Raw genomic sequence first — 21,873 nt, 5'->3', positions numbered from 1 at the left:
GGGTGAGCAGGGGTGAGGGGGGCGGGGGGAGGGGGTGGGCGGGGGTGGGCGGGGGCGGGCGGCAGTGAGCGGGAGGCCGCTGCGGGGCCACTGGGGGTGGCCGCCCCAGGGCCTTGCTTGAGCACCTGCTGTCTGCAGGGCCATGTGACCTGCCTGTGCCCTCCGCCAGCGGTCTCCCGCGCAGGCCTGGGCCCGCACCCCCTGGGCTGGTGTCTGCTCTCACTCTGACGCTGGACACAGGAGGATGGCCGTGGGGCGGGCCTCCCCCGGCGGCTGTGGCCGTGGCCTCAGTCCAGTGGGCGGAGGCGGGGTGGGGGGCGGAGGACAGGCCCCAGCAGCCCCGGGTTTGCCCGCAGACGTGGACGAATGCGCCTCTGGCCGGGGCGGCTGTGGGCACCACTGCACCAACCTGGCGGGCTCCTTCCAGTGCTCGTGCGAGGCTGGCTTCCGGCTGGACGAGGACCGCAGGGGCTGTGCCCGTGAGTCTCCACCTCTCACCTCGGGGACCCCGCCTTCTAGGCACTTGCTCCTGGTGCAGGGGTGAGGATGGACCCACCTCAGCGCCCCCTCCCGCTGCGGGCCGGCCCAGGGCAGCAGGGGCGGGGAGGGGCTGGTCTGTAGGGGCATCCTCCAGTCCAGGGTCCTGCCCGGGGGTCCTGGGTGGTCCAGCTCCTGCCCTGCCCGGGTGACACAAGGGACAGAGGACAGCGTCCAAGGGGAAGAGAGCTGCCCCCTCCCCATGCTTGGTCAGGAGTGCAGCTGGGATGATGCCCCCTTGCCACCACGCTGAGGAGGGGTGCAGCAGGGGCTGCTGGTGGGAGCCCACAGGGTGGGGCTCAGGCTCTGAGCCGCCTCTGGGCACTGGGCACCAAGGGGCAGGAGGGTCCAGTACCAAGGGGGACAGGTGGGTGGCAGGGGCTAAGGGGCCTTTGTGCCCCCACCCAGCCCTGGAGATCCCCGAGGTGGACCTGGATGGCCAGCTGCCCTTTGTGCAGCCCCTCCCACATGTCGCGGTGCTCCAGGACGAACGGCCTCACCTCTTCCAAGACGACTATATCGGGGTCCAGGAGGAGGAGGCGGCGGCGGAGGCCCGGGGGGAACACACGCTGATGGAGAAGTTTGGTGAGAGGCGGGCCCAGCCATGGGGCTTCTGCTCCCGGGGACCATGGCCAGTGCCCCCTCGGCCCGGCCGCTGCCCCCCTGTGGTCTTGAGCTTGAGGAAGAGCCTGGTGGTAGTCGTGTTTGACCAAGGCTCAGAGAAGGTGCTGGGTTTGCACAGCACACGTGGGGCTGAGCCTGGCTGGACCAGGTAGGCCCTGACGTCCACCCCCTGCTGCCCCTGTCTGCCCCCAGTCTGCCTGGACGCCTCCTTTGGCCAGGACTGCAGCCTCACGTGTGACGACTGTCGGAATGGGGGGACCTGCCTCCCGAGCCTGGACGGCTGTGACTGCCCCGAGGGCTGGACCGGCCTCATCTGCGATGAGGGTGAGGCCGCGGGGCTGGGTGGTGTGAGCCCTGGGATCTGCAGGCAGCCACCCTGGGCAGGGGCCCTCAGGACTGGCAGCGCCTGGCATCTGCCCCTCGCGATGGTCCAGGGCAAGCAGCCAGCAGCTAAGGCAGGGAAGGGGGTCCGACGAAGAGTAGCTGGTGAGCAGGCCGGTCATGTCCCCATCCTGGGTGAGAGCAGCCATGACCCAGGCCACTCGGCAGGCAGGTCGGTAGCTGGAGTGCCTTTGAGACCTGCTCTCCCAGCCCTGTCCAGTGACCCTGGGCCAGGCCCACGGTGCTGGTCGGTCTCCGGGGCTCTGCCTGCTGAAAGCCCTGCAGAGAAGGTGGATGTGCCGGAGTCCAGAGGGAGAGGATGCGGCGACTGATTAGTGATGTCCGCCATGTGTTGGGGCCGGGCCGGGGGCTCGGGTGCGGCTGTCTGTTGCTCTGGGCGTTGCTTCTGAACGGGGCGGCTCACACCGCGGGACGGTGTCTCAGGGTCCCTAGAGGGGCTGCTGGGCCCAGAGTCCTTCTGCAGGCCGGTGACCCTCGTGCTTCACCGTCCCCACCTGCAGCTTGCCCTCCGGACACCTTCGGGAAGAACTGCAGCTTCTCCTGCGCCTGTCGGAACGGCGGGACCTGCAACCCCATGACGGGCGCCTGCCGCTGCCCCCCGGGCGTCGGTGGAGCCCTCTGTGAGGACGGTGGGTGCAGCCCCTCCCGGGACTCTGGAGTGTCCCTGGGGTGGAGGGGATGGGACGCAACCTCTCAGCTGGCCTGCCTGCCTTCTCCTTGCCGCCTGCCTTCCGCGGAGCCGGGAGAGGGAAGGCAACAGCGTGCTTCACTGTTTGCTTGTCCTGGGGCCCGACTGTAGCGCAGGGTGAAGACTTGGCAGAATAGCACTTCTGCAGTGGGTTCCCCATAAGGTAGTGAGCTCCCCGTCCCTGGAAGCATTCAAGTAGAGCTCTTTGGTGGCGGGTGGGATTTGCCTGGGCCCCTGGCTGCATGGGACAACACTACTGTTCTTTTGAACTGTGAAGTGTCTACGTTTTTGAAGGAATTCGAGGGTCCCCGTAAATAAGTTTCCCAGGTCACTGACGCTTTACCTTGAAAACTGCAGACCTTCAAAATTCTGCCTCTTGTGCTGGACAGTGTAGCTAATGTGCCGAGAACTTCCTGCCTTATCCAGGGGGCAGTTTCAGTCCCTGGACCCCGTGCCCGGGGCTTCGGGGCGGTGGCACCACGGGGCTGTCCTCCCCCTCCCTCTGGTCACACCTCACATGTCCGGCTTTCCTCTCCTTTCTCTTTTAAGGACGCTTGTGGATTAGGATAACCCAGGAGGGTCTTGCCTCCAGATCCTGGGGATTAGATGGGGACATATTCCAGGGTGACTCTTTAGCTCCCTGCAGCCCTTTGGGACACAGGACTGGGGCAGGAGCGAGCCCGGGGGAGGCACTTTGGGAAGGAAATCCAGATGCCCTTTCCTAGCCGCGGGCCCCCTGAGCCTGGTCTCGGGCTGCTGGCCGGCTGGGGCCGTGTGCCCTGCCTTCTCTGAGGGCCAGAGGTTGGGCTGGGTGACCACCAAGGGGTGGAAGTCAGGATGTGGTAGATGAGGGTCAGACGCAGGACATCGGGGTGAGGTCTTTGTGCATGTCCCACGCGTACGCTGGAGAATGTGCTTGGCTTTGCGCCCCGGGCGGTTCTCCAGACCACAGACGCTGGGGAGACAGGCCAGCCGGGGCAGAAGGCCATATCCGTGGCTCATCCCGTGTCTGCCCTGTCCTCGTGGTGCCCTTGTCTGCCCCCGGGCCCCTCCCTGTCTGGGATGCAGAGTCCTCAGGCTGCTGGGAGCCCTGAGGTCCTCTGGCCCTGCCCCGGGGGCCTGGGCCGCTCCCTGCTCCTGTGCCAGGCACGGGGGGTCCTTGGAGCATCTGCACGGGCATGGGGGCGTGTCCGGGCGGGCGCTCAAGAGGCCCTGCCTCCCGCAGGCTGCCCCAAGGGCTTCTACGGCAAACATTGCCACAAGAAGTGTCACTGTGCCAACCGTGGCCGGTGCCACCGCCTATACGGGGCCTGCCTCTGTGACCCGGGGCTCTACGGTCGCTTCTGCCACCTGGGTGAGTCCCCTGCCCGCGGCCGGTGGCCAGGGGGGTGGGGGCCATGCTGCCCACACTCCGGCTCGGGGGTGACTGTTCACCTGCAGAGGGGTCGCAGGGCTCAGCGAGGTCCCCCGGCTGGGATGTGGGCTCCAGGGACCCAGAGCCATGTCCTCCGGACTGTGCTGGCCTTCAGGGTGTCTGGGGGGGTGGTCCCCAGCCTTCTGTTGCCTCCTGGCCCCACAGTTGGGCTAACGGGTCGGCGGCAGCATGGGTGGGGGCAGGCCTCCCTTGGAAGCTGCCGGGGCACAGGGCTCACCTTGGCTTTTGGAGTTTCCTGGCAGCAGGGGTGAGTCCTGAACCCCCAGAGGAGTCACCCCTCCCTGGTGGGCTGGTGGGCAAACGTGGGTGACGATGAGCAGACTTGATCTGGGAGCTCCGTACTGTACTTTGTAGAAGGATTATTTAAAGGAGGGAGATCGGGATTCTGAGAGCCGCCTGGCTGGGAAGTGGCGTGACCCGGGGCAAGTGCCTGGACCCCGCTGAGACCCTGTTTCTCGTCTGTGAAACAGGCACGGTGGTCCCGGGGGCTGGGGGCGGTGCCTCTCTGCGCGGCTCAGGGGGCTGGAGACCCTGGGACCCTGCAGGTAGGCAGGCCCGCCTGTTGGTTCTGTGGGTGCAGCGTGTCCGCCGTGGGCCTTCGGGCCCGGCTGCTCCGAGGAGTGCCTGTGTGAGCGGCAGAACACCCTGACCTGTGACCGGAGGGATGGTAGCTGTTCCTGCAAGGCCGGCTTCAGGGGCGAGCGGTGTCAGGACGGTGAGTGCAGGGGCGCGGGGGGCGGGGCGGGCCGCAAGCTGGCTGAGCCTGAAGGCCCCTCTCCCCTCGTCCCCTGCAGAATGTGAGCCGGGCTTCTTTGGGCCCGGATGCCGACAGGCGTGCACCTGCCCTCAGGGCGTGGCCTGTGACCCCCTCAGCGGCCAGTGTGGGGGGCCGTGTCCTGCCGGCTACCAGGGGAAGGACTGTGATCAAGGTCAGTGGCTGGCCCCAGCGATGCCCAGGGTCGGGTGGGGTGTGGGTCCTCTGGCCCCACCCTGGTCGCCCAGTGGCGACTCCTCACTGGTCTGCCTGTCCCCGTGCCCCCGGTCAGGGCTGCTGGGACGAGAGTGGGTCTGTGTGCCCGGGGCCGGGCCCAGGGAAGGGGTCGCGTCCTCTAACGTTGTTCCCTCCCTACCCCGCCCCCCCACTTGTTAGCTAGAGCATGCTCAGAGTGCTGGGATCCGGGGGGCTGGCACTCCGTCCTGGTGGGTCTGAGTCTCTGGGACCTTGGCAGCTACTGGAAGCGCCGTCTTGGGCTGGAGGTGCAGTGTGGTGCGCGGCGCATGATGAAGGCCGTCCGCACGGCTGCCCTGGCCTGGGGCTGGAGGGAATGGGTGCAGAGTGGTGGGCCAGGCTGGAGGCCCGCCCTGTGTTTACACACCACAGGCAGCCTGAGTCCTGGGGTGACCCCGGCCCCGCTCACAGGGTGCGGGCAGCTGGGGGCCTCCCATGGCATATGGTGTGTGTGCTGTCTGCACCTGCTGGCCCCAGGTGGCTGGGGACCACCGGGCCTGTGGGGTGACTGATGTGAGCATGCCTGGGGGCCGGCTGGCTCGACCTCCCCCTATCCTGTCCCCTCTGGGGAACAAGGAAGGGGCCCTGGGGACCCAGCTGAGCCGAGGGGTCAGCGTCTCCCTCTGCAGCCAGGCTGTGTCCCTCCAGAGCGGTGGTCCTGGAGACTGCAGTGCTGACCTTGTGCAGGGCTCTCGGGTCCCAGGGGTCCAGGAGGGATGTGTGGGGGATCCTGGGATCCCAGCCTGGACCCCCCAGCTCGACGTGCACCCCAAGGGGCTTTGTGGTGTCTGGTGCCCGTTAGCTGCTGCTCTCCTGTCCCTACGAGCTCTGGCGAGTCACAGGCTCCCCACCCAGACCCCTGACTCTTCTCTTGGCCTCCCCCAGACCCCCACGGACACTCAGCGGAGCGCTGGGGCACATGAGCACACATGTGCATCCGCTCCCCGGGCCCGCGGCAGCTGGGCGCTCTCTCCGGAGAAGTGTCCATCCTGCCCGCCGCCCTCTGCAGCGGCCCGTTAGCCTAATGTCCTCCGTGCAATTCCTTATTTTCCGCATATGAGTGAAACCATATGATAATAGATTTTTTCTGCTTGACTTATTTCACTTAGCATAATCTCCAGTCCCAACCATGTTGATGTAAAAGTTGGGTAGTCATCCTTTCTGATGGCTGAGTCATATTCCATTGTATATATGGACCACGTCTTCTTTATCCATTCATCTGTCGAAGGGCATCTCGGCTCTTTCCACAGTTCGGCTATTGCGGACATTGCTGCTACGCACATTGGGGTGCATATGGCCCTTGTTTTCACTACATCTGTGTCTTTGGGGTAAATACCCAGGAGCGCAATTGCTGGATCGTGTGGAAGCTCTATTTTCAGCTTTTTGAGGAACCTCCACACTGCTTTCCGGGTGGCTGCCCCAGCTTGCATTCCCACCGACAGTGTAGCAGGGCTCCCCTTTCTCCGCGTCCCCGCCAACATCTGTCGTTTCCTGACTTGTTCATTTGAGCCGTCCTGACCGGTGTGAGGTGGGATCTCATGGAGGTTTTGGTCTGGATTTCCCGGGTGGCTAATGATGATCGTTCTTCCATGTGTCTGTTGGCCATGAGCTTTCCCTGCAGCCCAAGGGGAGGAACTGCTAGGGCTGCCCAGGGTCACCGCCGCCGGCCCGCCCTGCCGGGGCAGGTGCAGCGTGGGGGAGGCTATGCTCGGGCTGGTCAGGGGCTTCCAGCACCCGGGGCTCTGCCTGTCCCCACAGGGAGGCGCGAGGCTCCCGGCCCGCACATGCTTCGCTGCAGCTCCGCAGTGGGCACAGAGCAGCTGGGCCAGTCCTTCTCTGGAGGCTTGCCCTCCTTGTCTCCGCTCCTCCCCGGGGTCTCGCTGCCCCTCTGCTGGGCAGAGGGGGAGGGGGTCCCAGGACTCCGGGTCCTCCACACTCTCTTAATGGGCCTGGCTCTGTGGCAGCCCCCGTCCTGCTGGGAGAGGGCCACAGCGGGGGGTAAAGTGGTGTATGCAGGCCCCCACCTCACCCCCCTCACACGCTTTGGGGATCCGAGACCGAGGGGGCCAGACTTGTCTTGGGCTTCCTGGCTGGGTGGGAGGGGGTAGGAAGGAGGGCAGAGCTGCTGCCAGCTTGCTGCAGGGTGCCCAGAGTCTGCCCTGCACCCCTTCCCCCGAGCAGGTCCCCCCCGCCCATGTGCCCTGTGCTCTGCGTGCTCCGTGGTCACCGGGGGCCCTGGCTGAGCCCAGCAGCCCTGCTGGGGCAGGGGGCAGCCCCACAAGGAGGCCCTTGCGATTCCTCCCTGCAGAGTGCCCGGGGGGGATATTTGGCTCCCGTGGGGGGCACCCTGCGGCCGGGTCATGGGGCAAGGACTGTGCCCTCCAGGGAGGACTGGGGATGGCTGGGGGCAGGTGAGTGGCCGTGGTGTCCTGCGACACTCTCCCTTCCCTGTGCTACACGACTCTGGGTGGTCACAGCCCTGGACCGAGTTTGGGGGTCCTGCAGCCTGCAGAGCCCAGGCCCGTGCTTAGTAGCTGAGGGCCCATGCCGAGCCGCCCTTGGGTCTGAGCTGGGGGTCTGCGCTGACCTGGGTGCCCCCGGGTCCGGTCAGCTGCAGTGCCAGCTTGGCCAGCAGAGCCCCCGGCACTCCTGGGGGCTGTGCTTTGCCCTCCAGGCTGCCTGCCCACCGCCCGTCCTGGGGCAGGGGCCCCTCTTCTGGGGGTGGTGCTCTGCAGCCTGCGGCCCACAGGGGAGTTGCGGGTTCCCATGAGCCGTTCCTCCCCCTCCCTGGGCCGTGGCACAGGGTCAGTGCCATGTCAGACGGGGCCAGGAAGGCCCCAGGCCAGACTGACTGCCTGTGGGGGGGCTAGATTGTCCCGAGGGCCGCTGGGGGCTCGGCTGCCAGGAGATCTGCCCGGCGTGTGAGCATGGTGCGACGTGTGAGCCTGGGACCGGAGCCTGCCTGTGTCCCCCCGGTTACGTGGGCAGCCGCTGCCAGGACCGTGAGTACGGGGCCCCCTGGCCTGTGGGACGTCAGCCCCTAGCCTGCGCCCGGCCGCCCCGCTGGCTGACCCTCCCCTGCCCTGCAGCGTGCCCCGCAGGCTGGTTTGGGCCCGGCTGCCAGACGAGGTGCTCCTGTGCCAACGATAGGAACTGCCACCCGGAGACCGGACATTGCAGCTGTGCCCCTGGGTGGACCGGCCTCGGCTGCCAGAGCGGTGGGTGGCCCGGGCTCGGGGGGGCTGGGGGGCAGCAGGAGGCCCGGTGCCTGGCCTGGCCGCGGGGCCGTGCTCTGCTGGGCTGACTCGGGCTGTGTTGCAGCCTGTGACGGCGGGCGCTGGGGACCCGAGTGCAGCCGCCCCTGCACCTGCAGCCCAGGCCACGGGAGCTGCGACGCGGTCAGCGGTCTGTGTGTGTGTGAGGCCGGCTACACGGGCCCGCGGTGCGAGCAGCGTGAGTCCCGGGCCGCCCACAGCCACGCACCCACGCACCCACGCACATGCACGCACGCCCGCGCGACCACACACCAGGGGCTCTGGTCCTGCCCTTCTGTCCGTGGGACGGGCGGAGGGTCTCCTCCCCTGAGCTCCCCCAGGCCCCCCTGTCCCGCCGGGCCCAGGCACCCCCAGCCTACCTGGGTCTGTGAGGTGCACCTGGAGCAGCGGGCCGGGAGGGCAGGGAGGGGCCACCTGGCACCTGGAGGAGGGCAGGACCAAGGGCCATGGACTTCCGAGCGTGTCCCCCGCTGCCCCAGGCTGGGGCAGCTCCAGAGGTCATGCCTGGGCGCCTACCCCTCTGGGCGCCGGCTCAGTCCTTAGTTGGGCAGGCAGGGGCGCGTGCCCACGGTCCCCTCCCCGGCCGGGCCGGCAGAGGTGCAGGCGGGTCTGGGTTGGTCTCCCCCGCTCCAGCTGACCGTGGGCCGGGGCTGCGTGTCTCAGGGTGTCCCCAGGGCCGCTTTGGGCCGGGCTGTGGGCGGCAGTGTCAGTGTGAGCATGGGGCGGCCTGTGACCACGTCAGCGGGGCGTGCACCTGCCCGGCCGGCTGGAGGGGAGCCTTCTGTGAACGCGGTGAGCTGGGGCGTGTGTGGGGGCTGGCGGGCGGACCCTGCCACCCGGCCGTGTCCCATCACCACCCGCTCTCTGCAGCCTGCCCGGCGGGCTTCTTCGGCCTGGATTGCCGCGGTGTCTGTGACTGCGCCCCTGGGGCCCCCTGTGACTCTGTGAGCGGCTCCTGCCTCTGCCCTGCTGGCCGCTGGGGCCCCCGCTGTGCGCAGGGTGCGTGAGGCCAGGCGGGCCTGGGGCTCCAGGAGAGGGGCCACCGGCGTGTCGGGCCCTCTGTGTGGCCACCCTAGGGGTGCTCAGGCCCGAGGGGAGGGAAGCTTGCCCAGCTGCCCCAGATCTGCTGCAGCGCCCCCAGACCCCTGACGGTCACCCCCATCCCGCAGCCTGCCCCGCCCCCACCTACGGACACAACTGCAGCCAGACCTGCTCCTGCTTCAACGGGGCCTCCTGTGACCCCGTCCACGGACAGTGCCGCTGCGGCCCTGGCTGGATGGGCCCCACCTGCCTGGAGCGTAAGCCCCCCCAGGAGTCTGGGACCAGGACTTGTGGCAGCCCCTCCCTGTTCCACGCGGGGTCACGTGGGTGCGGGCTGCTGGTGGACAGGAGTCTCAGCAGGAGCAGCGGGCGGGGGGCTGGGGCCTGGCACCAGGGGGGACGGGTCGGCAGGGAGGTGCCGAGCTCCGCAGGGCTGGGTTGGTGGGCCCGGGGTGGCCCGGGGCGGCTTGTCGTAGAGGCAGCCCTGGGAGAGGTCCTCCCCACGACGTCTGCTGTTGGGTTTTGGGGGGCGGGGAGGTGCAGAAACACTGGGGCTGACGCTCGCTGGGGGCGACGTGGGGCCCACTGGGCTGGGCTGCTGCGAGTTGCTCCCTTCCACCGCAGCCTGCCCCACGGGCTTGTACGGCCCCAGCTGTGAGCACGCCTGCCTCTGCCAGCATGGGGGCACCTGTGACCCCGTGTCAGGCCACTGCACGTGCCCAGAGGGCTGGGCTGGCCTGGCCTGCGAGCAGGGTGAGCCCGGGTCAGGCAGAGGAGGAGGCGGGACCCGGGAGCCAGGGCGGGTGCCCCAAAGCATGCTGGCCCACCCCGCTCTCTGTGGGCAAAGAGCTTTCTTTCTGGCGGGTCTGCGATGTGACCTCCCCCCAGGCCCCTCCCCTTCTCCAGGACGGGGCCCCAGGCTCTGGGTGCAGGAAGCACGGGTGGGGTGGGGTCTCCTGGGCCCTGGGGCATGGGGCACTGCTGGGGTACTGTGCCCCGCAGAGTGCCTCCCCGGGCGCTTCGGAGCCGGCTGCGAGCACAGTTGCGGATGTCTCAACGGCGGCCTCTGTGAGCGGCGCTCGGGCCGCTGCCTCTGCCCAGCCGGCTGGACCGGGGACAAGTGTCAGAGCTGTGAGTGGGCCGGGTTGGGGGCTGGGGCGCGGGGGGAGGCCAGGAGGCCCCGCTGGTCCTGTCAAGGGGTGGCCGGAGCCTCGCTCCAGGGTGGAGGGCCCGTGAGCTAGTCCCTTGGCAGGTGGGGGCAGGGGCTGCCGTCCGAGCTCCCAGGGGTCCCCGGTGGGAGGGGCGGGGGGCGTTTGGCCCTGCTCGCACCCCTGGCGCCGGACTCAGCCCTCTGCCTTGTCTCGCCCACCGCAGCCTGTGCTGAGGGTACGTTTGGGGCACACTGTGAGGAGCGCTGTGCCTGCCAGCGGGGGGCCACCTGCCACCACGTGACGGGGGCCTGCCTCTGCCCCCCAGGATGGAGAGGCTCGCGGTGTGAGAACGGTGAGCCCCTCGGCTCCGCCAGCACCCACGGGGCCCGCCGCTCGGGGGGGCGGGTCTTGGCACAGTGATCCCTCCGGGCTGCCCTGGCCCCAGGCCTCCCCACCACCCCCGCACTGGCTTCCCGCAGCCTGCCCGCTTGGCCGGTTCGGAGAGGCCTGTGCCCAGCGCTGCCTGTGCCCGCCCGGCGCCGCCTGCCACCACGTCACCGGGGAGTGCCACTGCCCACCAGGCTCCACGGGGCCCAGCTGTGAGCAGGGTAGGTGACCCCACCCAGGGGGGCAGAGCGGCTGGTAGCTGAGGTACACGGACCCCCGAGCTGCACCCGAAACCTCCACCCCCGGACGGGGCCACGTGGGGGGCGTGTTCCTGAGCTGGGCCAGGACTGACCTCTCCCGCCTACACCCCAGCCTGCCCTCCCGTCCCCTCTGGGGAGAGCTGTGGGCAGAAGTGCCATTGTCCCGGCGAGAACCAAGCTGCCAGGTTGTCCTCAGGAGGGACTGCTCATCCCAGGGGTGGGGGTGGGATGCCAGGGGGCGAGGCCTGGCCCCTGGCCTCTGGCACCTGCCTGTGTCCCTGCAGAATGCCCCCCCGGGCGCTTTGGGCCTGGCTGTGAGCAGCAGTGTGAGTGTGTCCACGGGGACTCCTGCGACGCAGCCACCGGGGCCTGCCTCTGCCCTGCTGGGTTCCTGGGGGCCAACTGCAGCCTGCGTGAGTGGCTGGGGGGACGGAGGGGGTGGCTGCTCCCTGGGCCTCCATGGGCAGGGCCCCACAGCCAGCCTGTGGGGAAGACAGCCCCTGACCGTCTGTCTTCCTGACTCTCCTGCTGGGCCTGGCCCCAGGCCGGGCTGAGGTGGGGGTGTCCGTGTGACCCCAGTGTCCGTGCCGGCCAGCTCTGTCCTCCCCCCCGCCCCGCACTGGCCATGCTCAGCAGGGTTTGTGCACCTCTGTGCAGACGGAGGCCAGCTAGGCATCCCGCCGAGGAGTCTCCATCGGGCTGGGAGCCTGGCTGGGCCAGCAGGAGTGGGGTGGGGGGCAGCAGTTAGTCACTGTCCCTGCAGAGCCGGCCTGGCCCCCAGCAGACCTGCGGGTGGAGGGGAGATGCCAGGGTGGGCAGGGGCACGGGAGGTCCCCACAGGCCATCTCTGGGCTGACGTGGCAGAGAGAAGGAGAGCTGGCAGGGGTGGCCACCGTCCTCTTTCCTCCCGGCAGCCTGTCCACAGGGCCGCTTCGGCCCCAGCTGCGCCCACGTGTGCAGGTGTGGGCAGGGAGCATTCTGTGACCCCGTGACCGGCATCTGCACCTGCCCCCCGGGGAGGACTGGCGTCCACTGTGAGCACGGTGAGCGCCCGCTCTGCCTGCCCTTCCGCGTTTCACAGATGCCACTGCGTCCGGCCGGTGGGGGCCGATGGGGAGAAGCCATGGGTGCCCCCGGGGAGAGCCAGGCCCTGGAGCCCGGTGGTGCATTCGCACCAGTCGAGCCTCCACTGACCCGTCAAGTGGCTGGTGGGGGCTGGACAGGTTCCAACCCAGAGCCTCCTCGCAGGAGGGTCCAGCGGCTATTTTGTCTGAGGACAAAGCCAGCTGCCTGGCTCAGGTCCCGTGACACAGGGTCCTGCTGGCCCTTTCTGCTGGGCCTGGAGGCCGGGGGCCCCAGGTGGAGGCCCGGGGCACAGGGCGTGGTGGGGGAAAGGGGTGACCCCAGGAGCAGTCATGGGGCTCCCCCCGTGATGGCAGGCCCGGTCCCCATGGCCACAGCTACGGCCCCTTGGCCTGGCTCCTGTACCCTGGTAGGTCAGAGCACTCTGGCAGCCTCTGGTCCTCCCGCATCAAGGGGTCAGTGAGCTCCCCACCGACCCCCCAGTTCTTAGCCGGTGGCAGCGGAGTCCTAAGCCCTGCGGCCTGGCTGCAGCTAGGCCGTGTCCATGGCTCCAGGGAAGTTCAGTAGCCACGGGTCAATCAGATCGTGATCAGGGGCCATCTGGAGAGCCAGGCCGCCCGGCTGCCTCTGCCTGGAGGATGTGCCTGTGCAGAGGGCCCCCGCCTCCAGGAAGGCTGCCCTAACCAGCTCCCGCCAGCTGGGCAGGCGGTCCCTGCCCCTCCTCAGTGTGCGGAGAGGGTGGAGGCATGGGCAGGACCGGCTGCTGTCAGCTCCCTGCTCGCCTGCGACAGAGGCTGGCCCCGGCTCGGGTTTGTGGAATGGAGGCCAGGTGTGGTGGGGACTGTCCCAGAGCGTGTCCGGCCCTGGCCCGGAGCTCTGAGCGGCGCCTGACTCCTGCCCCCAGGCTGCCCTCAGGACCGGTTTGGCGTGAGCTGTGAGCACGTGTGTCCCTGCAGGAACGGCGGTCTGTGCAACGCGACCAATGGTCGCTGCTTCTGCGGCCTGGGCTGGACGGGGCCGCACTGTGAGCTGGGTGAGCAGGCGGGCCGCGCCCTGGGTGGGCAGGGGGCTGGCTCTGGACCCCTGGGGGAGCCCCGGGCTCAGGAGCTCTGTGTGGGGCTGCCGTGGGGCTAGGCAAGGCCCCCCGGGGTCGCGAGAAGCAGGCTGGTGCCCGGGGGCCGTCCCTCGGGCCCCCTGCCTTGCGCTGCCGAGGCCGACCCGCCGGCTCTCCCCCCAGCCTGCCCTCCTGGCCGCTACGGTGCCGCCTGCCGTCTGCAGTGCTCTTGCCAAAACAACGGCACGTGCGAGCCCACCACGGGCACTTGCCACTGCGGCCCCGGCTTCTACGGCCAGGCCTGCCAGCACTGTGAGTCCTGGGGTGGGGACCCGGCCCCGGTGGCTGTTCCGCGTGGGACATCGGGGCCAGCGTGGGCTTCCCCATGGCCGCTGTCCCTGTCCCTCCCCATGGCGGCCGGTGAGACAAGGCCCGGCCCCACTCCCTGTGGGACTCGAGGCCAGAGGTCCCTGGCTCGGGGCCCGTGAGAGCAGGGGGACCTCCCACCGAAGCTCCAGCCACGATGGGGGGTCCAGGCCTGGGTGGGAGAAAGGGGGAGCGCGAGCCTCTGAAGCAGGACCTGTGCTCGCTCGGGGCGGGCTGAGGTAGGGGCTCTAACGGGGGTGTCCCTCAGTCTGTCCCCCCGGCTTCCACGGGGCTGGCTGCCGGGCAGCGTGTGAGTGTCAGCACGGGGCCCCTTGCCACCCCGTCAGCGGCCAGTGTGTCTGCCCCGCCGGCTTCTACGGCCAGCTCTGTGAGAGGGGTGAGTGCTCCGTGTTCCCACGTGCTCCCTGGCCCTGTCCTGTCCGGTAGGGGACAGGAGGGGACACTGAGTCCACTGCCCCCGTCCAGGGTGCGAGCCAGGCTCTTTTGGAGAGGGCTGCCGCCAGCGCTGTGACTGCAGGGCGGGGGCACCCTGCGACCCCGTCACCGGCCAGTGCCTGTGTCCCCCGGGGCGCACAGGGGCCGCCTGTGACCTCGGTGAGTCTGGGGTCCCCTCGGCGGAGCACGGGTGCGGGTCTCTGCTGGTGGCAAGGGGGAGCTCTGCCCTGCCCTGGCCTGGGCGCTGTGCCCCCGGCGCCCGTCCCGCCCCTCTGCGGGGGCGTGCCCAGCGTGGGGCTCCTGCTCAGGGATGTCAAGGCCTCGCCCTGCTCTCTGGCCAGAATGGGGGCCCCGGTGAGGTGTGAGGGAGACCGTCCCGATCTGCCAGCCTGCTCGGACACGGGAGGGGCTGTCTGCTGCAGGCTGCACGCACGATCTCACTGTTGTGTGTTCCTCTTGACCGGGGACGGGCATCCCTGACTGCCAGGCGCCCCCCTTTGTCAGCCCCGGGCCTGGGCAGGTGCCCAGTACCTGGCGCCTTTCCAGGTGGGAGCTCCCACAGGGCAGGGAGAGTGAGGCCCAGAGGCCCTTGCTCCGCCCACCCCTACCCAGAGGGCCTGGGGTGCCCTGGCCAGAGCAGGTGGGATGGCCCTCAGGCCCGTGTCTGCCACTCCCTCCTGCCTGCAGACTGCACAGCGGGCTTCTTCGGGCCGGGCTGTGCCCTGCGTTGCGGCTGTGGGGCTGGGGCTGCCTGCGACCCCGTCAGTGGGCTGTGCACCGTGTGAACGGCTCCCTGGGGCCCACCTGCCAGCAAGGTGAGTCAGGCTCCCGAGGGGGAGGCGGGAAGACAGCGTGCTCCCCGGCCCGGCCCCGGCGCGGACCCGCTCCTCCCCCGCCCCCCCAGAGTGGAGCAGCCAGCCTAGGTGGGGAAAAAGTCACCCGCCCCCCCCCCCCCCCCCCCACCCCGGGTACCCGTGGTTTCTGCCTGGCTTCTCACGGGCAGGGTGTGGGCCTTGTAGCGGCTGGACGGCAGGTGGGGCGGGGTTCTGCCGGGCCAGCAGCCCCCAGCCCTGTGGGTGGGTGGATGATCCAGGGTAGCTGGGCGCTGACCCCCCGCCTTGCCCCGCATGTGTGTGCACGGGGGCGTGATGGTGCGCCCCTGCCTACGTGTGCTTCAGTCTGTGTGTGCAGGCCAGTGCCCGCCGGCAACCCCCCAACCCCAGGCGGTGGGGGAGGGTGCTGTGACAGCCGCCTGGCCTCAGCCCCCTCGGCCCCCGGGGGAGCGTGCGTCTGCAGGCAGAACTCAGGGTGCCCTGGAGCCCCCTGGTCAGCTTGCCCAGGCCCAGGCTGCTGAAGGGAGGGGGGTCGTGTGCTGGGAGGGTTGCGTCCGGGCCTGCGGGGATGGGGGGGCCAAGCCGTGAGTGGGGATTCCAGATGGGCCCACGGCCTGGGAACCCCACAGGCGGGCTGGATCTTATGTATGCACGTTTTTGCGCCCCTGGGAGGCAGCCCTGGCCCGCGACTGTTAGGAGCCCCAGGCGCGGGGTCTCCTGGCAGGCGGAGGCGGCCCTGGACGGAGCGCCCCCCATGGCGGCACCTGGTGGCCGTCTCTGGTACTGCACCGCAGGCCCCAAGGTGGTCCCCGCAGCCGGGCGTGTAGCTGGGGTCTGGGACCTGGGTCACCCTTCAGGCCCGTGGGAAGGAGGAGAGGCTAGGCTGTGCTGCCTCGCAGTCCTAGGCTCCGCCCCCTGCCCTGGAGTGGACCGGTGCCTTCTAACAAAGCCCCTCCCAGCCCGCCATGCTGCTGGGCTGGGGGAACTGGGAGCTTTCATTTGGGGAGGGGCGGAGGCCCTGCTATTTGCGAAGGTGTGAGCAGGGGAGGGGAGAGGCTTTGCTGGGAGGAGCCTTCGGGCCCAGGTGGGAGAATGGCATTTGCATTTGGGGGCACCACTGTCCTATGACTAGCAGACGGAGGTCAGAGGAGGGATGAGGGTTGCACACTTTTCTAGAACCGGGGCCCCACAGGGCAGCGGGCCATCCAGAACCTGGACCTCAGAGATGAGGCTGGGCAGAAGCTGGGGAGGAAGGGGGCCGTATCCCCTCTGGGCTGGAGCTGGAAGGGCAGGAGGGACACGGGAAGTGTGAGCCCAGAGCTTGGGCAGCTTCAAGAGTTTCTGCCTGCCCTGGCGCTGACCCTCGTTCCCCCTGTCCTTCCACCTGCCCTGGCACTGACCCTTGTTTCCCCTGTCCCTACAGCGGCCTTACAACCAGCTTCTCACGAACCAGCACTTGGGCTCGGCAGCTGGGCAGAGAAACCCTAGCTCAGAGGCAGCCGCAAGCAGGTCCTTCTTCCAGGCGCTTCGCTGACGACTGAGGAGGGGCGCCTGGGGGCCGGCCAGGACTCCAGCCCAGACTGCCCGGCCCTGTGGCCCCGCACTGGGCAAGGAGCGGCTGGCCGCGGGGAGGGAGGCCCTGCCTGGCCTAGCTCCAAGGGGCCCAGGCGAGTGGGCCCGGCCTCGGGCTGTGTAGCACACAGCTGCGCTGGCCGCAGGTGCTGAGGAAGCCCTCCCCCTGCCCCCCAGCCACCCCCTCCATGGCCCTGGGTCAGGACTGAGGGCAGGCATGGCTGCAGGTGCAGGCAGGGGCCCCTGCCCTCTGAGCAGGTTTGGTGCTAGGCCCTGGGACTGCTGCGCTCAGCCCGTTTACCTGGAATCGTGGCCCACTGTATTTATGGAGAAGTATTTATGGGCAGCCGGCCATGCCCACTGCGCCCCTGGGCACCGACAGGCTGCCCCTCCCTGCCTGCCCCAGGAAACCCTGCTGCAGGACTTTGCCCCTCCCCCCCCTCCGCGGGGCCTCTGGGCGGCAGGCTCCAGTACATGTGAAACCCAGAACCTTAAGAAAGAAGCTGCCGCTTCCTTGTGGCCTGTGTGTTCGCTGCTTTGGGCTCACGGTGCTGGCGTCCCAGTGCGTCAGCAGGAGTGTTTGGACAGGAACGTCCTCCGGACCAGGGAGGCCCCACAGGCGCCCGGCCCCAGCTGGTCCCTGCCCCTCCCTGGGGGTGGGGGTGGCACACGAGGAGAGTTGGGGTGTGTCCTGGGTCCTGGTGCTCTAGAGGGGCACGCGGGGCTGGTCTGCGTGTGGGAGCATGGCCCCGCGGGGAGGAGGCTGGCCCGAGCGCATGGGTGATGTTGGGGGGCAACATGGGCGCCCCACCCCTCCTGTCTTGAGGGTGGAAACAGCAGAGGGGGGTGCCCAGTAGACTGGGTTGGACCCAGATGGCCACACTGGGCACTTAGGGTCTGGGCTGTAGCCCCCAGTCGCCCCCCAACACCAGCCCAGCTAGCAGATACCCTCAAGGCAAAGGGTCTTGCTGAGTGAAATGAGGAGGGTTCTGGCAGCCATGTCCCCTTAAACAGACAACTAGGGAATGGCCCGTAGCAGAGAAAGCCAGTTAATGGGCTGCAGTGTTCAGGCTTTCAAGTAAATGTAATGAGGGCCCCAGGACAGGACGGGGGGCCAGGCTGGTGACCATATAGGAAGAAGCTGTTCCAGGAGGAACAGGGGCTGGACAGTGGGCTCTGTAGTCCAGGGCCTCTGCTGAGAGCGGCAGGGAGGCTCAGAGGGAGGGGACACTAGAGGAGGAAGGTTAATGGAAGCAGAGGAGGGGAGGCGTTAACCTCCTCTAATGAAGCTCTAGAACGAGAGAGAAAAAATCGGCAAGAAGCAACAACAGAAGGTGAATGATCTCAGACTGAAAGGGCTCCACACGGCAGAACAGGAGTAAGCCACTCATGCTCTAAAGAATTTTAAGGAAATCACCAGCAAGGAGATCCTAAAAGGCCCAGGAAAAAAGAACAGATCCGCGTGGCATCAGACTTGAAACTCTGGAAACCAGGACAGTGACGTTCTGTTCTCAAAGCACCAAAGAAAAATTTTTGAAACTCGAAATGTATGTGTTGTTAAAGTGTCTGAAAAACAAAGCCAGGGTTACTTCCTGGGGGTTAACCTTGGAAGCCAGAGCTGAAACCGTGCCCGGAGGATGCTCGCCAGCAAGAAGAGCAAGAAGACCTGCAGGTGCAGCGACATGTTCCCGTGTCACCTAGTGGCAAAGAGAAGCAAACATTCACAGTGAGCGACAGCAGGGGCGGGGAGAGCGTGCCAGGGCCCTCCCTGCTGGCGAGGGACACGGACAGACCACGGATGCTGGCGGGGTAAGCACACCGGAGTGAGGCAGCCCCGCTCCCTGCAGGGATACGGGCAGGCCGGGCAGCCTTTCAGCCCCTGGAGGACGTGTCCTCGCTCCGCTGGAAGGCGGGGAAGGAGGAAAGACAAGCGGAGTAAGAAAGTAGATCCGCAAGGCCCATAAATGGGGACAAGGGACGATCAAAACCCGGGTCCCAGCGCGGCCTTAGATGCTGCTCAAGGGTATTTGAACTGTGAAAGATGCCCCTAGAAGGATGGACGTAGACATATACGAAGCAAATCAAAAGAAAGCTGAGGTAAGGAGCTTTAATGTTTTCGGGGTGAAACACATCAGAAGTGGTGGTGTGGAAATCCGGGTGCGGATGTATGCACGTGACCGCGGAGGCTCAGAAATTCGCAGGACTGACGCTGTAGCTGGAAATAATCTGTACCAGCTGGTGATTTTAACGTGTTCTTTAAAAAAAAAAAAACAATGAATAAATAGGTCAAGCAAACAGGACATAAGCAATGATAAAAGTTTAGTAAGCTTTAACGCATGTGGTATACAGATATTTATGCTCATATTCACACGTTCATCCTATTCATATACACAGAATTTGTATCTATGTATATAAACTTCACACTCACAAATGGAGAACGATGCAACACTTAACAAAACGAAAACCCCTTTGAAGATGAGTAAGGAAGAAAACTAGGAGGATTGATGATTTTTTTTAAACAGAGAAAACACAGAAGGAAGAATTAACGCACAGACATGATGAAGAGTAAGACGTAAAAATGATATTAAGAGTGACCACATACAAGGAACTTGAAATTTTTTTTAAAAAATGGGTAAGTTTTGAGGGAAAATATGAAATGCCAGGATTGGTGTTGGTAGAAATAAAAAAAACTTGAATGAGCCAGTAACGTAAGTAAATGCAAATAGTAACGGGAGCCCAACACCACCCCCAGGAGTGCCTGAGACGTCAGCCCGTGTGGGTGGGTGTGCCAGTTTCCAGACATGGTGAAGCTGTCTAATGTGAATTGTTCCGGAATCTCTAAAGAGAAGAAAAGCAGCTCACTTCATTCCATGAGGCCAGTATAACCTGGTTCTAAAACCAGGTGGGGGTGGTACAAGGAGAGATCACAGACTCGTCATGTGTATGCAGAAATCCTCATCCACACACGAGCAGGAGGGACAGAGGGAGAGGGAGAATCCTCAAGCAGACTCCCTGCTTGACTCGGGACTGGATCTCATGACCCCGAGATCAAAACCTAAGCTGAAGCCAAGAGTCGGATGCTTAACCGACTGAGCCACCCAGGCGCCGCACCACTCAAAAATATTTAAAAACTAATATCAGCTTGATCCAATGGGGATTGCACTTGACTAAAATGCCAGGACAGTCTAACATACAAAATGCGTTGACGTATTTGGGGAGACGAGAAATCGGATGATTGACGGAAGCAGAAAGAGCATTCTGTAGAATTCAGCATCTCTTCAGGATATAAATTCTTGGAAAACCGGGGTGGGTACAGACAGGACCTTTGTCGACAGTGATCATGCATCAAGAATCTCTTGCAAGTCTGGTGGAGAAACCAGGGGCTCAAGTCTCTGAGTGAAGGCTTGCGGGCCGGCAATGCCCGCCCAACACACCCTGGAGCCCTGCTCTCTCCTCCCTGCGCTATCCACTTCCCTGGCCCTGACCCGGGAGCCCCCAGCTCTGGCTGTCCTTCCCCCGGGAGAGTGCAGTCTGGGAGATGGGGCCCCCCAGACGGACGGGGCCTGGGTAGGGCCCCTTAAACGCTGTGGGAGGAGCAAACAGCTTCCCTGGGAGGGAGACTGGACACCAGCATGTCTCCTGCTCGCCCCCCGCCCCTCCCAGTGGAGCTCCCCAGGCCCCACTCGGTGAGAGCTAGAAACTAGGACATGAGGCTGTGGGGAAGAGAGAACCCTGCTCGGGGGCCCAGCGGGGCAGGACTTGGGATGCAGAAGGGCCAGCAGATGAATGAGTGCAACTAGGAATCAGAGTGAAAAGCATGGATATCCTATGAAGTGTGTAAAACCTATGAAGGTCGGTAGAGCTTCAGCAGAGGCCATGATGAACCAGGAAACAGTACCAGGTACGTCATCCTTCAACGCGGCAACAAGACCCATCTGTGCCCGCGGGTTTATCTGGCAAAAGGATGCATGAAGCCCCGAACCATATTAGGAGCCCTGCAAGGGGCGGAGGGCCCCCGATCTGGTGCGACCCCAGGCCCAAGAGCGCCCAGGGACGGGCTGACAGGTGACAGCTGGGGGGAGGGGGTTGGGGGTGTGTAACATGGGGGGGCTAATCTCGGTGTCGATGGCAGTAACCAAGGGTGATGATGACGTGTGCGGGATTCAGGGACACCCAGGGCCCACGAAGGTCTGGATGGAGATGCCGACCTGCATGCCTAAGGGGCAAGAGTCAGGGAGTCTGGGGGCTCTCGTCATGGCGTGGGGCATGGGGAGCCCCAGGCACTGCTGGGGTGCTACCATGGACACCTGGGGGCACTGGATGTCTTTAGGGCTGCGGGCATGGCCGAAGTGCCCTCCGCCAGCCACCCGGGCCCTCAAGGGAGGTGGGTCCTCCCTGCAGAAAGGCCCCAGAATGTTCCGGAGTGGTCCTAACAGCAAGTGGGTGGGCTGGGACACCTTGGTGTCTCTTCCCACTGGGCCCCATTGGGGTTGGCTGACGTCCCAGGAAGCCTAGGTGGCTCCCAGCAATGGGCAGAGGCTCTTGGGGCCTGTTTCCCCGCCTGCAACAAGAGGGGCCGTGCAGCTGGCTGGGAGGAGGGGCTGGGCTAAACAGCCTCTGGAGACCCCTCCCCAACACAGCAGGTGCGGCGGGGTTCTTCCAGGACCGCCTGGTGTCTGGAGGCGGGAAGCAGAAAGGTCTTAAGACCAGCTCTGCAGGAAGGCAGGTCAGAGCAGCCTCCCCCTGGGAAGGGCCAGGGTCTGGGCTGGTCTGCTCTGCCCCCAGGAAGGGACCCCAGACCGAGCAGAGACCCCTCGGGGGGGGTCTCGAGTGGGCACTGGCGCTGGGGTAAGCCCTGGGCTTCCTCTCCATCGTCCACCCGCCTGGGCCCCTCCAGACCGAAGCAGCCCGGCCTTCTGCTTCTCGATTCCTCTTTGAAGGGTGTCTGTCCTGAGCTGGCCCTGCCCGGGCGGACCCAACCCCCCCAGCAGCACCCCCCCCCCCCAGCATCCGGGGACATCCCTCCTCCCGGCTAAGCATTCTTCCTGCTTGCTTGGGAGGTAGAGGGGGCTTCAGCCACTCTGCAGACGGCAGGACCCGAGGCTGTGTCTTGGCCCCAGGTCAGGACGTTAAGGGCGTGGCTCCAGGGCCGTCCAAGCTCTCTCTGCCCCATTCACTGAACCTGTCCCTGCCAGAGGGTGGGCAATAGACCTGCCCTCCCCGTTGGGGGGTCAGCGGTGAGAGCAAGCGGGTGGGCCTCCTTCGGGGGGGAGCGGGGCTTCCACCAAGATGCCGCCCCCGCCCGGCGCGCGCAAACACGCACACGCACACGCACACATGCGCGCGCCCACGCCGGGCCGTGGCCGCCTGCTCGGCCCGGCAGCGGCTCTGCGGAAAGAGCAGGGAGCTCACCTAGCTCACAGGTGGGAAGGTCGGGGTCCCAGATTCCCAGCCGCACAGGAAGTGGGTGGAGCTACCTGGGGCTGACTCCGGAGAACCCCCGCCCTGCAGCCGTCCCTGAGCCCTGACCTGTCCCATCCCCCCATCAGGCAGAGTCCCCGCCCAGGACGGCCGGTGCGGTCTGAGCTCTGACCTAGGCCGGGCCCCCCGACTGCCTGAGGCATTGGCCGTCACCTTGGAGGTCAAGGTGCTACATTCCTTCCATTACCTGAGTCAGTGGGCGGGGCTCAGGGCGGCCCC

The 21,873-nt window shown here is 66.4% G+C and overlaps 1 protein-coding gene across 2 annotated transcripts in view; it reads left to right on the top strand.

Moving 5' to 3' along the window:
• The window catches only part of MEGF6 (multiple EGF like domains 6), a 90,504-nt gene extending 73,817 nt beyond the window's left edge, over positions 1-16,687 (top strand). Inside the window, exons 8-31 of one of the 2 annotated variants that reach the window (XM_021690496.2) lie at positions 357-479; positions 946-1,122; positions 1,354-1,485; positions 2,064-2,192; positions 3,477-3,605; positions 4,267-4,401; positions 4,481-4,615; positions 7,566-7,697; positions 7,785-7,913; positions 8,017-8,148; positions 8,634-8,762; positions 8,841-8,969; positions 9,140-9,268; positions 9,636-10,142; positions 10,386-10,514; positions 10,642-10,770; positions 11,094-11,222; positions 11,724-11,852; positions 12,849-12,925; positions 13,130-13,258; positions 13,581-13,709; positions 13,799-13,927; positions 14,456-14,583; positions 16,025-16,687. In XM_021690496.2, coding sequence (XP_021546171.2) covers positions 357-479; positions 946-1,122; positions 1,354-1,485; positions 2,064-2,192; positions 3,477-3,605; positions 4,267-4,401; positions 4,481-4,615; positions 7,566-7,697; positions 7,785-7,913; positions 8,017-8,148; positions 8,634-8,762; positions 8,841-8,969; positions 9,140-9,268; positions 9,636-10,142; positions 10,386-10,514; positions 10,642-10,770; positions 11,094-11,222; positions 11,724-11,852; positions 12,849-12,925; positions 13,130-13,258; positions 13,581-13,709; positions 13,799-13,927; positions 14,456-14,583; positions 16,025-16,142 — 3,473 coding nt within the window. In that variant the 3' untranslated portion in view covers positions 16,143-16,687. Of the gene's footprint in view, positions 1-356; positions 480-945; positions 1,123-1,353; positions 1,486-2,063; positions 2,193-3,476; positions 3,606-4,266; positions 4,402-4,480; positions 4,616-7,565; positions 7,698-7,784; positions 7,914-8,016; positions 8,149-8,633; positions 8,763-8,840; positions 8,970-9,139; positions 9,269-9,635; positions 10,143-10,385; positions 10,515-10,641; positions 10,771-11,093; positions 11,223-11,723; positions 11,853-12,796; positions 12,926-13,129; positions 13,259-13,580; positions 13,710-13,798; positions 13,928-14,455; positions 14,584-16,024 lie in introns of both variants that reach the window. The other variant, XM_044914373.1, reaches the window with a different exon arrangement.
• Positions 16,688-21,873: the final 5,186 nt, after the last annotated feature.

The sequence above is a fragment of the Neomonachus schauinslandi genome, chromosome 4 (assembly GCF_002201575.2).
Source record: "Neomonachus schauinslandi chromosome 4, ASM220157v2, whole genome shotgun sequence".
Taxonomy (NCBI): domain Eukaryota; kingdom Metazoa; phylum Chordata; class Mammalia; order Carnivora; family Phocidae; genus Neomonachus; species Neomonachus schauinslandi.
The sequence above is the reverse complement of the archived record's forward strand: the minus strand, read 5'-3'. Positions and strand labels throughout refer to the sequence as shown.